The 12,488-nt window shown below is 33.1% G+C and overlaps 1 protein-coding gene across 9 annotated transcripts in view; it reads right to left on the bottom strand.

Annotated features, from left to right (window-relative positions):
• Window positions 1–12,488, bottom strand: part of JMJD1C (jumonji domain containing 1C) — a 291,466-nt gene that overhangs the window by 63,353 nt on the left and 215,625 nt on the right. For all 9 annotated transcript variants that reach the window (XM_016159168.2, XM_016159167.2, XM_016159163.2 and 6 more), the window contains one exon: window positions 12,214–12,327. Coding sequence is in view for 1 of the 9 variants with exons in the window: in XM_016159163.2 (XP_016014649.2) it covers window positions 12,214–12,327 (114 nt within the window). In the remaining 8 variants the exon portion in view is untranslated. The remainder of the gene's footprint in view (window positions 1–12,213; window positions 12,328–12,488) is intronic.

The following is a 12,488-nucleotide window of genomic DNA, read 5'->3' as shown; positions in this document are numbered from 1 at the left end:
ACTCTCGGGCAAAGAACATCTAGAAAAGCATTGGAATTTTTAAAAAGTCCTTAATACCACTTACAGATTTTAGACATATAGGTATCCCAATTTATTGCAAATGTGACAAACATATTACTCAATCATAATTAAATAACCTTTATCAAATAACTAGGTCTAAGATCTCAGAGAATGTGAATGATAGAAAAACTTGATCTGGAATTAGAATAGATTGGTAGGGGATCATGGGTAGCTAGGAGAAAACATCACAGTATTTATTGAGACTCAAGAGGAAGCAGAACTATGGTTAACATTCAGAAAGGAATGACAGATACTTGCTTACATGTAGGGTGCTGGTAGCACCTGGTAGGCCACTGTGTGCTGACCACTTCTGAACAGATTTAACAGGACTGCTTTCAAGGCTTTCACTTTTTCAGTTGTCTTAATCTACAGTCCAATAGCTTTAAATAAAGTGGGGTGCATTGGAAATGTGTGGGGATGTTTTTTTCTATTAACATAATGCCTGGGAAGAGGGCTACAGGTATTTAATTGTGCCAAAGCCAAAGATGCCTTCCAACCGACAATTCACTACAAAGCAAAGAACAAGTATCAATAGTATCTGTGACTGTTAATTTTGTGTGTTAATTTTGCTAGTCCATGGTACTCAGTTTGGTCAAACACCAGTTTACATGTGGCTGTGAAAGTATTTTTCAGATGTGATTAACATTTCAATCAATAGACTTCGAATAAAACAGATTGAAGGACTTAAGAAAAAAGAATGAGACCCTCCAATGAGGCAAGAATTCTGTCTCCGGACAGCCTTCAGACTCACCAGAATTTCCAGATTGCTGCCCTGCCCTGTGAATTTCATATCTGTCGGTACCCCAAATTGTATGAGTCAATTCCTTAGAATACCGACCCCCCACACACATCACCACCACTACTATCCCTTTCAACACTAATGTGTGCACGCACGTGCACACACACACCTTACTGGTTTTGTTTCTCTGAAGAATCCTAATATATTACGGAGAAACATTATTAGCTTTCTTTATCTTTTTCTCATCTTCTAAACCCTTGTCTTTTGAGAAAAGAAAAAAGAAAAACCGACAAATATCTGGTATTACTGCATCAGGTGATTCTCAAGTGCACAAACACTATGAATATAACTCTATTTTAGAACTTCTGGCATGTTGCTATAATTATATTAATGTCTGTCCCCTGACCTGAAAGAGAATCAAGTATTTTACCTGTCTTTACATTCTCAATATCTAACAAAGTGACTGGCACATGGCAATAAATAAATGACTATATATTATAGTTAAACAATCACTCGATCTTTTTTCTTTAAAAACATACCTTCTCTAAAAGGCAGGCGGGTGCCTGCCTAATAATTTACATGACAGAAGTTATATTCCAGAGACTGACCAGGTGCTTCAGAAAATTTCAACAATTATGCAGAACAGTATACTTTAATATGATTTATGTTTAGAGTTAACACTCATTTGGACAAATGACGTAATTGTAGAAATGTGAGATAAAATGGTATTCCAAGTAATTAAAACAGTGTCGTGCCAGTGTAAGGACAGATATATAGACTAGGGGAATAGAAGGCCCAGAAATAAATACTAGAATAAATTGTCAAGTGATTTTCAACAAGGGTACCAAGACTATTCAGTGGGGAAAACACAAGACTTTTCAACAAATGGTGTTAGAAACTTGGATATCCACATAAAAAGTAATTAAGATAGACCCTTACCTTATATATACCATTATAGTAAAAATTAACTAAAAGTGGGTCAGAAGCTTAAACATAAGACATAAAACTATAAAACTCTTAGGGGAAATTTTTATGACTTTGGAGTTGGTAATAATTTCTCAGTTATGATAGCAAAAGCATAGCTGAGGTAAAATAAGTAAATTGGACTTGATCAAAATTTAAAACCATACACCAAAAAAAAAAAAAAACAAAAAAAACCCAAAAACAAAAACCTCTTAAAAAAAAAAAAAGCCCAAATTGGGAGAAAATGTTTGCAAAAACATTTATCTGATAAGAGATTGATAAAACTCCTAAACTCAACAACAAAAAACAATCCGCCAAATTCAAAATGGGCAAATAAATAACTTTATACCCATTAGGATGGCTATTATTAAGGAAATGGAAAATAACAAATATTCTCAGATATGAAGAAACTGGAACTTTGGTGGTGGAAATGTAAAATGGTGAAGACGCTATAGAAAAGAGTTTGGCTGTTCTTCAGGAAGTAGAACACAAATTTCCATATGTTCCAGCAATTCCATTCTAAGGTATACTACCCATAAGAATTAAAAAGCAAGACTCAAACAGATATTTGTATATCAATGTTCACAGCAGTCTTGTTTTCAATAGCTGAGAGGTGGAAACAAATCAAATGTCCCTCGACAGATGGATAAACAAAATGTGGTTATGTACATAAAATGGAATATTATTCAGTCATAAAAAGCAATGAAATTCTGATACATGCTACAAATATAACATGGATGAAATTTAAAGACATTATATTAAGTAAAATAAGTGAGTCCAAAAAAAGGGGGGAGGGGAAATATTGTATAACTCTATTTATATTGAGATATCTTGAATACGCAAAGAAAGTTTAGACCAAGAAAATACCATAGAGCCTACTAGGGGCTGGTGAGAGAAGGGTATCGAGAAACAAGGAGGTATTGTTTAATGAACACAGAGTTTCTGTTTGGGATGATGAAAAAGTCCTGAAAATGGATAGTGGTGTTGACTGTACAACATTATAAATGTAATTAATGCTACAGAATTGATACTTAAATGGTTAAAATGAATTTTACTGTTTGCCTTTTTTAAAAGCAATTGTCCATTATTCCCTATTCCATGAAGCTGAGGTCACTAAGGTGCCTGACTCAACTAAAAATGGTTAAAAAGCCTCCTTGTCATCACCATTCCACCTTCACAGGAAAGGTATTCAACACACATTCTACTTATTCCTCTGAGTTCATGTACTTAACCAGCCCTACTTTCCTAGTGGGTTAGTTAATTTATTCCTTCTGCGACAATTCAGGAGTCACCTATTATGACTAAAGGCATCCTCTCTGTATCTCTCCCACAACCAGGGTGGATTCTTTATACCTCCCCAGTGCCTGCTACTTGACTACATTATGCCTATATTTACATTTACATTTTTCTATTTGAGTTTCCCCCATCAGTTCATCAGCTCTACAAAGGCAGGGTATTTGTCATTCTGAATATAACACAGCAGGCCCCAAATAACTGAATAAACAGCCCCCAATCATTATTATTTATTGGTTAAGGACTAATGCTGTTTTGCCTTGAGCCTGAAGTCTAAGAAGACTTGGAATTCAGAGACAATCCTTTTGGCAAGAGGCCAAAAGAGTTTCATTTTAAAGTAATTATTTTTAAATTTTAACTTTGAGAAAATCTAGGACTTCAAGATACATATATGCACAACAGAAAAACAAAACAAAACAACAACGACGAGGCATCAGAGAAAATAGGGAGAGTGCAAAACATCTTCATCTGTTTGGATTCTCTGCCTAAGTAACAAATAAATCTGAAAACGGCACACAGATTTGGAGTACAGCTTGATGCCAGCGTTTGAAACGTCTAGGGAAATTGTGCAGCCGATAAAATTAAGGAAAAAAAGTTAATCTTATATTGAGGAAAGTGTCAACTCTAAGAAAAATAAAGTGCCAAACAAAAGAATGATGTGCAAATAAGAGCTGCTCCCATGTGACGGCTCACAAAGGAAGGGTGGTATAATAGAAATAATCTAAATAATCTTGAAATCTAAAGTTTCTGGTTCAAGTTCTGTTTGGTCTACCACTAATTGTGTGAATTTAAATGCCAAGTCACAACTTCATTACACCTTACTTTCTTTGACTATAAAAGTTGTTATCATATATTTTCTCCCTATCTCATATTTCTTCTCCTTTCAGCCTTCCATTCCCCTATACTCTCTACCTCTAATTATACTATGAAAAACAAATATTAGATCTAAGAGGTCTTGTAAAAGGACTGGGGGAACAGGTGGGCGAATCAACAATGACACGCAAAAGTCACATGGAAACTAGTATTATGAGAAGCAAAACTTATGAGTAAGCAAAAGAAACCTGTCTGCAGAAAAGAGATTGAGGAAGGGGAAAGAAGGAATATGTGACTTTGAGTTCCTGACTTTCTAGTTTCTAATTCCATTCCAAATGAGGTTCAGTTGCAACTTTCCTGCTAAGCATATCCATGACATTGACTGTGAAATCTTTAGAATAACCCACCTTTTTTACTTAATCTGTTTTGTGGGTTTCCATTTCTGCTACCTATTCATTTGTAAATTAGACTTCTCAAAGACAAAGACTTGTGGATTAAATAAATTAATATATCCTGAAGCATTACATAAAATTAAGATAATAAAATCCATTTTCCTCATAAGGCTAACATAAGAATTAACTAAAATAATGCACATGTATTCTAGAAGTTGAACTTTACAAATGTAAAATAGTAACACACTGAGAAATAACATTTTAACTGAGATTTTAAATATGGCTGTGCTTTAGTAGAATTAGCACTTGGGGAAGAGGAATAAATAAATAATATCAACCTATTTTGACTGGCAGAAACTAGAAAATCTTTCTCAATGGTAACTAGTGATGGCTTAGAATATTTGGAATCTTGTTGTCTACAAGCATAATTTCACATACTTTAAATTCATAACAGCAGGCACAAAAAATTGAAAAAGAGACAGGCAGATTTTTCAGCATATGATCATAGCAGATTTGGGACCAGTAGGAACTACTGCAGACTGTGACTTATAAATGTTTTTAATCTGAATATTGCAGAACAGCTCATACTTGGGCCAAATTTCAGTCAAAATAACATGTTCCTGGACTCCACGGATATATTTTCAATACACCAAGTTTTGCAACCAATTTTTACAAATGATGAACTCCTTTTTTAATGGCAGCAGATATACATACCTAGTTTATGAAACCTTAATAAACATGTTTCATAACTAATTTTGAAATTATAGTGATATAAAACCAAGCACATGGGAGATAAAAGAAGTACATAAACAGAATGCAAGGCAAAATTACCAAATATTAAAACGTGATGTACAAACTTAAAAAAACAAAAACAAAAAATAAAAAAAAACCCCTACTTTTAAATAAGGAAGTACAATGACTGTTTTAGCTACTGCTTCCCCTTTTCTTGTAGTCCATCTTACTTTTTAGGCTTCGGCTTGGCTCCACTATTGCAAGCTGTCACTTTTGACTAGAAATGGAATAAAGCCAAGTACTACACAATAGCAGTTTCCTGCTCTGGCCTCATCTCCTAGACCACCCCCAGGCCAATGCCTGCCCACAGATGCTGATTCTACCAAGCCAAAAATCCACTAGCAGTCAGTTCATAGCTATAGCTATGATCCTGTTATTTTTTACACTCATGGCACAGCGTATATCTTACAACTTCACAGTTCTCATAATTAATGACTTTATGGCAATAAGGCACCTCTAAATTTCAATCAAATGCTAATATGCAGGGAAAGTGACATGGAAAAGGGAGATGCATATAAAAACTCAGGAACTGAGAATGTGCTCAACTTCTGTCAAAATATAAATCAGAAACTGATACAGAAAAATACAGAATATAAAGCTCTCATTAAGTACTACTAATCCAAAAACCCTGTTATTCCAATTTTGCATAATTATAATTTGCATCTGGCACTGCCTAACTCAAGAGTTATCTCTTTTGAGTTAAACCCAGATTTATGTTGAATGTTTCTTATCCCTAAGACTAAAATAATTAGTCAGGGATTAATTTGATTAGGTTAATGTTGATCAGAAATGGTTGTCCACCTTGAGCAAGTTCACAGACTTATGGCTCTAAATGCCGGGAAGGAACTTCAAAGGTCACTTAGTCCAACTCTTATTCAATGCTTAGAGGACTTCCAAACCTGTAGCACTCATCCACATGGCCTTTGCCCAAAGCCAAACAAAGAAAAACAATTTTGTAACTTGCTGAATATCATTTACACTTTTTGAAATAAAAGTAACTATCAACAGCAAACAGAGCCTATGAGTGCCCCTGTGGGAAAAAAGGTGTGTTTGTAAGAGAATAATACCACAGTAGTGTTCTACATCTTTTCTGATATCATTTTCTTAATAGTTTAAGAAGTCACCATGGAAACTTATCTAAATACACTTCATGAAAAGTAGGAGAGAAGAAACACTTCTTCTATAAAGCCATGTTCTGTTTTACATTGACCATAGCTTGTACCAACAGTGATAAGAGTTTATCTAGCACCAGCAGCAGAAAAGAACGGTAAGAGTTCCAGAAGACAAATAAGACAGACTGTTAAAAGCACACAGGTGGTGGTAGAGAATGTCCAATGGTTGCACATGGCAGGAAAGGAGTTTAAATATATACCAAAAAGGTTTAAGATACAACTACAAAAAGGAAAATTTAGAACATGTCTAAATAGCTTCCTTCTATTGAGCATAGTTTCTATGTAGTCAGCTCTTTAATATCTCATTTTATTTACTTTTCCTAACAATTCTGAGGTAGATAGTAGTATCATACAGGTGAGGAAACCATTTATTTAGAATGCTTTAGGCTTTCTCAATGCTACACAGCTAACAAATAGCAAGACTAGGATTTGGAACCATCTCTGTATGAATTGATTTCAAAATTCATGCTCTTAAAAATTATGCTAGGCTGATTCTCTAGGACAAAAGACTTCAGTAAAGACACAATCAATTAGCTGTTTCTGATATAGTACAATAATCTGATGCCACTGTTGTATAGAAAATTTTGTTACTCTCTTGCTTCAAAGTGTCTAATGAGTCACATGGCCTATAAGATTAAAGCCGTTTAGTAACATACTTAGCAATCTTTTTCTTTTATCTGACTCCACAATATTTATTTATCTAGTATGATGTTTACTGTTTACTCTCTTCTCTAGCTAGGCCGATATTCCACTGTCCCCTAAATCTACCTCCTCTCATCACCAATCATGCTGTCCCTTCTTGCCAAATGTCTGCCTTAGTCTCCTCCTATCTTTTACTTCCATCTCCATTCAAATGAATCTCATTCAAGTTCCATCTTTCCTTCAGAAGACTTCTTTATTTGAATTCTTGAAGTCTTTACTATGCATTTTTTGACTCTTTAAATCAAGATATTTCAAAGAAATTATTTTTCTTATATATGCTAGTTTGTGTCATGGATTAGAAACTCCTTTGAAAAAAAAAAAAGGACTATGACTTATGCTTTTATTTACTTTTAAAAACCATTAAGTACCTAGCAGGATGATGTGAATGGGGAAACCACAGAATTTAAATAACTGTTAAATGAATGAAGTCAGTTGGGATGTTTCCAAGGCCAGACATTAAAAATTTTTAAGAGTAAGTCAAAGGGAAGTAGAGTCTAAGCATAAGATTTCCATTTAAAGTCTCCTTTCTGGGGGAAAATCAAGTGAGTCAACAGTCAGTGGAACACTAAGAGGCCTAAGCCCCTTCTCTGCTCTGGGACTGTTTTTCCTATCACAAAATTGTATTTTGGGGGGTGCAGATGTATTCTACTCCCACTTCCTAATAGGAGATGTGTATCCAGTGTTTCGTATAAATTTCTGTAAAACAGCTCTCTTAATATTAATTTTAATCATTAATGAAAGACAAAAACACAACACAACAAAACAAAAAAAACCCTAACTTTTATCTTAAAAAAAAAAAACAAACAGCAACAGTTTGCTGGGCAGTTTCAGGAAGTCAATTTATTTCCTTTTAGTAAAATTAATGGGAAAACAATAATTTGATACCAGCAAGAAAACAAATCTGAGAAGAATTCTGGGACAGAAATAGTTATGTAACTATGTTAATAAATTATGAACCAGGCCAAATTCCCATTTCCTCTATAGAAACATTAGTTTAAAAATGCACTAAAAGTGATGTATCTGTTACTATATAAACTGAATAAGAGTAAAGAAAAAGAAAGTCTTTTCTATACTAACATTAAATTCTGTGTATTTTCTTCTGTAAACTATTACCAATATCATCATAGTACCTTGGGGAATAAATCTGCTTATAAATCAAATTACTACAAACAAGATTTTAAAACTTTTGTCCACGGTTCACTTATGTCAAATATTTAATTCAACAAATATAATACTTGGCTGGTAACAACCAACCAACCAACCACAGTTAACTGGCCACGTGACTGACAAAATTTCACCTCCTTCTCATTATCTCATTTTGGTTGTAAAGCAATTCCAAACTCCATAGGACAATAACAAAAATTCAGAAGAAAAAAATACATGTCTCTGTTACACTCCATTCCACTAAACTACTAGTAACTTATCCTAGGTAATCAATTGAGCTATTTTAATAAACCAGATGTGTTGAGCAGGAACAATCTTAGGGGGATTCTGCGACCACAGCCAAAAAATTTATACAATCAACGATGGAAAAATTGTGGATCGAAATGGACTCTAATTGGAAAAAGAACTGTCTCACTGAAGGGCTACAAAAATGATAGATATACATATCCGACACAGTCCAGACGCGACAATTAACTAAATAATGTGACTCTACTCTGTTCAAATCTTTTAGTTCAGGTACTAACAAAACACTCCAGTTTGCTCCACCCATTTCTTTTCCTTTAACCAGCAATTCACAGCACCACAGTATTTTACCTAGTATTCAGTAAAGTAGTTCAATGTCTATATTCTATGATGATAAACACTGTATTCTTAATAGTCTTATTTCTAAACTTTTAACAGTTTTTTTATGATCCAGAACTTCAAACAGAGGTCTGGGACGATTCTATTTTATTCTAGAAAAAATGTCTCACTACAATGAATTTTTAGAATAAATAAGATAAACAAACTTTAATTTTGAACAAGCACATTCTGCTTCAAATCTCTAGTGGTTTTAAACTAGTATCCTTTGTATTATTCCTTAATTATCTGTAAAAGCAAAGAGGATTGTGACCCCTGAAAAATACTGGACTAATAAGGTAGAGTAAGCCAGATGAATTGACTAGTCATATCCAATTTTCAGATAAAAAATAATTTCTTCTAAATCATTATGAAGCAACCAACCTGAAAACTGCAGGTGTTCATGCCCAGCATACAAAATGCTTGACAAAATTTCAAAATCATGTTAAAAGTTAAATATTCGTTTAATTATCAAACTGTTTTTATATAAATTAGATCAAAACTTCAAATTTTAATGTAAACATTTTTTAACTTCTGTAATCACCCTCCAAAAGTAACAACACTAAAACAAATCATAACTCAAGCAACAAAACACCCCTAAAACTATAAAAATCAGTTATTTGTTTTTTCCTTCTTCTTCCCAGCCAGCTAAAGTAGAATCTGCAGAGTTCCCTCCTACCTCTTCTCTTTTTTCCCCTCCCCCTTTACTTCAAAGAAAGTTAACTACAGCCAGGCTAACATCAGGAAATCTAAAAGGAGGAAGCAGAAACTCATTTGTGTGCATAAGCAAGGAAAAAATAGAAATAACAATCCCATGACATGCTGCTTTAGTTACCTAATTAATATGCATCTATTATATTGTCTATAACATGTTGATTTAATTCCTCTGTTCATTCAACTTTTGTTCCAAAATATTGAAAGCTACAATCTATGATGGTTGCACCACAATCCCCCAACTAAATGTCACCTAAAAAACTGACTAGGTCAACTAACTTAATATATGCCATCTGGTAGTCAATGCATTGAAATCATTCAGAGATATAAATGTAGGATTCAAACCACTGTCCTAAAAGTTAAAAGATCTGCATTAATCCTGGGTCATCTGTTTCCTAACCGTTACCTTATAATACGTTATTTTGATATATTAAAAATAGGGCTGTGCAAGTAGAAAAAAACTAAAGGAAGCATATACTACTACAGAATAAAATGCTGAGAACTCAAGAAGATGATAGATGGGAATTCCCACTACAAAAACATTTAATTAGATTTGTAGCAAAGATCATTTGTGAGGATCTTTAAAACAAAATTTATGTGTAGTCATCAACCTATACACAACAGCCATTTCCAAAGAAGGCATTTTCCCATCTTACTTAAGAAGTCTAAAAAGGATAATTAACACCCAGATTCAAACGAAATTGCCTCATTAAATTTAAAGAAGTGAGGATAAAACAGGGACTATTTAAAAAACTTGTTCATTTTTTCCCCAAACCCCTGACTTGTATAGGGTTACCCTAAGGTTAAGATAAGTCAAGGGACTATTTACAAGATCTATGCCAGGAACAGCTGCCATGTTTAAGATGCCAAGGAATTTAATGTACTGTTTGGACAACTGGTTAGAGAAAAGCATTCTGGGATAAAGCTACTCTAATTACATGAACTCTAAAATTGTCTCTTTTACCTAGAATGTTCCAGGAGCCTATCTTTCACATATATTTTAAAATCAGATTTGAATAAAACTAAATATAAAAATTAAAACACACACAAAAAGCTCTGTTTGTGAACAGTCTATTACTTCTAAAATTCATAAGAAATTCTAAAGTTTTGTCGGGTCCGAAATCAAGTAATCTTAGTGTAATTCCTTCTGATTTCTTGTAACTGCGAATTTATGTTATCTGTGAAACACAAAATGTCAAGTGAGTCACTTTACCTCTGGAAGATATAGTATCCTTGTAGGTCAGAGGTCGATTTACCTATACTAGCAGAGCAATATAAATAGCTTACTAACAAAGATAATCACACAATTCACTAAATCAGATAAGACTTCAGCTCTTGTGCATTTATATTTAATAAAATGACATCAGAATCTAAAAGTTTAAGAATTAAAAAAAGAAACCTATAAAATTTTAGCACATTCTTTCAATCATTATAATTTTAACAAACATGCTATAGAATATTAGGCCACCTGGCAAAAGGGCATATTTTTAAAAGTAATTTCTACATGATGATTTCACTTCTTTTAATCAAATCCAAGCTGAAACTTCCTCAGTGCTTGCTAATCTGCAACTACAGATTTAAAACGTTAAGAATTGGAAAGTTTCTTTGGTTTTTACCTAGATTCATCTAGCCTAATTCTCACTAAAAGACTGTTAGAAATGAAACAAATTATAGTAAGGCATATAGTAAGCTAAGTGACACTCACAATTCAAAACAAAACAAAAGAATACCCAAGGGAAAAGCTCTAATATCTCCACTATTAACTGGGACTTGCTATAAATTTTTTTTGGCTACAAACAAAGAGAAAAAGCTAACACTACAAAAATGAGGCAATTTAATGAAATAAGAAAAATAATGTGAAAAGCCAAAAGCACATCTATTAGACTTCAAAATAGGAAGGAAGTGACATCTAAGTGAGGGAACTATCTCATTTTAGTGGATCTAACAGAAGAGGCAAATAACTAATTCCCTAAGTATTATAACTCCATACACAACGAATCACTACTAATTAACTCAAGCTCCCGTTCTTTCCATAGATACGATGCTCCACATTTTATTTTTGAAAAACAGTAACTATTCTGAAATGAATCAGGAGTACTGGCGATCCATTAAAAAAAAAGTCAAATTAGTTCACTCATCCTTTTTTTCAATGCAATTACTATATTTTTTAAAGCAGTTAAGTAAAAAGAAACCTATAAAATATACAGATTTAAAAATTTAGCTACTTTTTATATGAGTTTCTTCACATTATTTAAATCTAGAAGCCTACTAGAAAATGTTTTTCCAATTAAGTATGTTTGTATTTTCATTTCAAGAACTAGGAACTAACACTTAGAAACTGAACGATTCAATTAATGACAATCTAAATGAATGTGCTCACTTAAAAAGAAAGTGAATTATGATTATGCTAAACTGATATGTATGAATATAGTAAACACTACTCTCATTACATTAATTCACCCAATTCTTAACCTTTAGAGCTGAAGATAAAGGTAATTTATACTAATATCTAACCAGTTATTTTGTAAAAATCAACATCATTTTGAATGGCAGGGGCTTTATTTTGCTTCTTATGTATTCCTAATGACAGAATGCTTGACTCATAGTAATGCTCACCAATATAGAATGGTTGAATAAGTGAATCATTTACCCTATAATCAAAATTTATTGACTGCACTGGGTTCCTAGAACGTCTATATGTTAGCCGGGATCAAGTTATTTAAAGGAATATCTGAATATCAGTAAAATTCAATGAATAGTTAACTTTTAAGAACAACCTAAAATTTCTTACCTGGTAGGGCTGAAAGGCACTATCTTCAGTTAAAAAATCCAGTTGTTTATCTACAAGGAATTCTATCGCAGTGATTGAAGTGGGTATACTTTTTTCAACCAGGGGTTTGAAAGTCTGGTAAGAGAGAGAAAAAAAATTTTTAATGGTTATTTTCTGGATTTTATCCTCAAAACGTGAAGGGAATGTAAAAATACAATGTATTACTGTCATTATCATGAGTTTAGGATACCGTTTAATATTAGTTTTCATATTATAACTTAGGGTAATGCTTTTAT

The sequence above is a fragment of the Rousettus aegyptiacus genome, unplaced genomic scaffold (assembly GCF_014176215.1).
Source record: "Rousettus aegyptiacus isolate mRouAeg1 unplaced genomic scaffold, mRouAeg1.p scaffold_m13_p_6, whole genome shotgun sequence".
Classification (NCBI taxonomy): domain Eukaryota; kingdom Metazoa; phylum Chordata; class Mammalia; order Chiroptera; family Pteropodidae; genus Rousettus; species Rousettus aegyptiacus.
The sequence above is the reverse complement of the archived record's forward strand: the minus strand, read 5'-3'. Positions and strand labels throughout refer to the sequence as shown.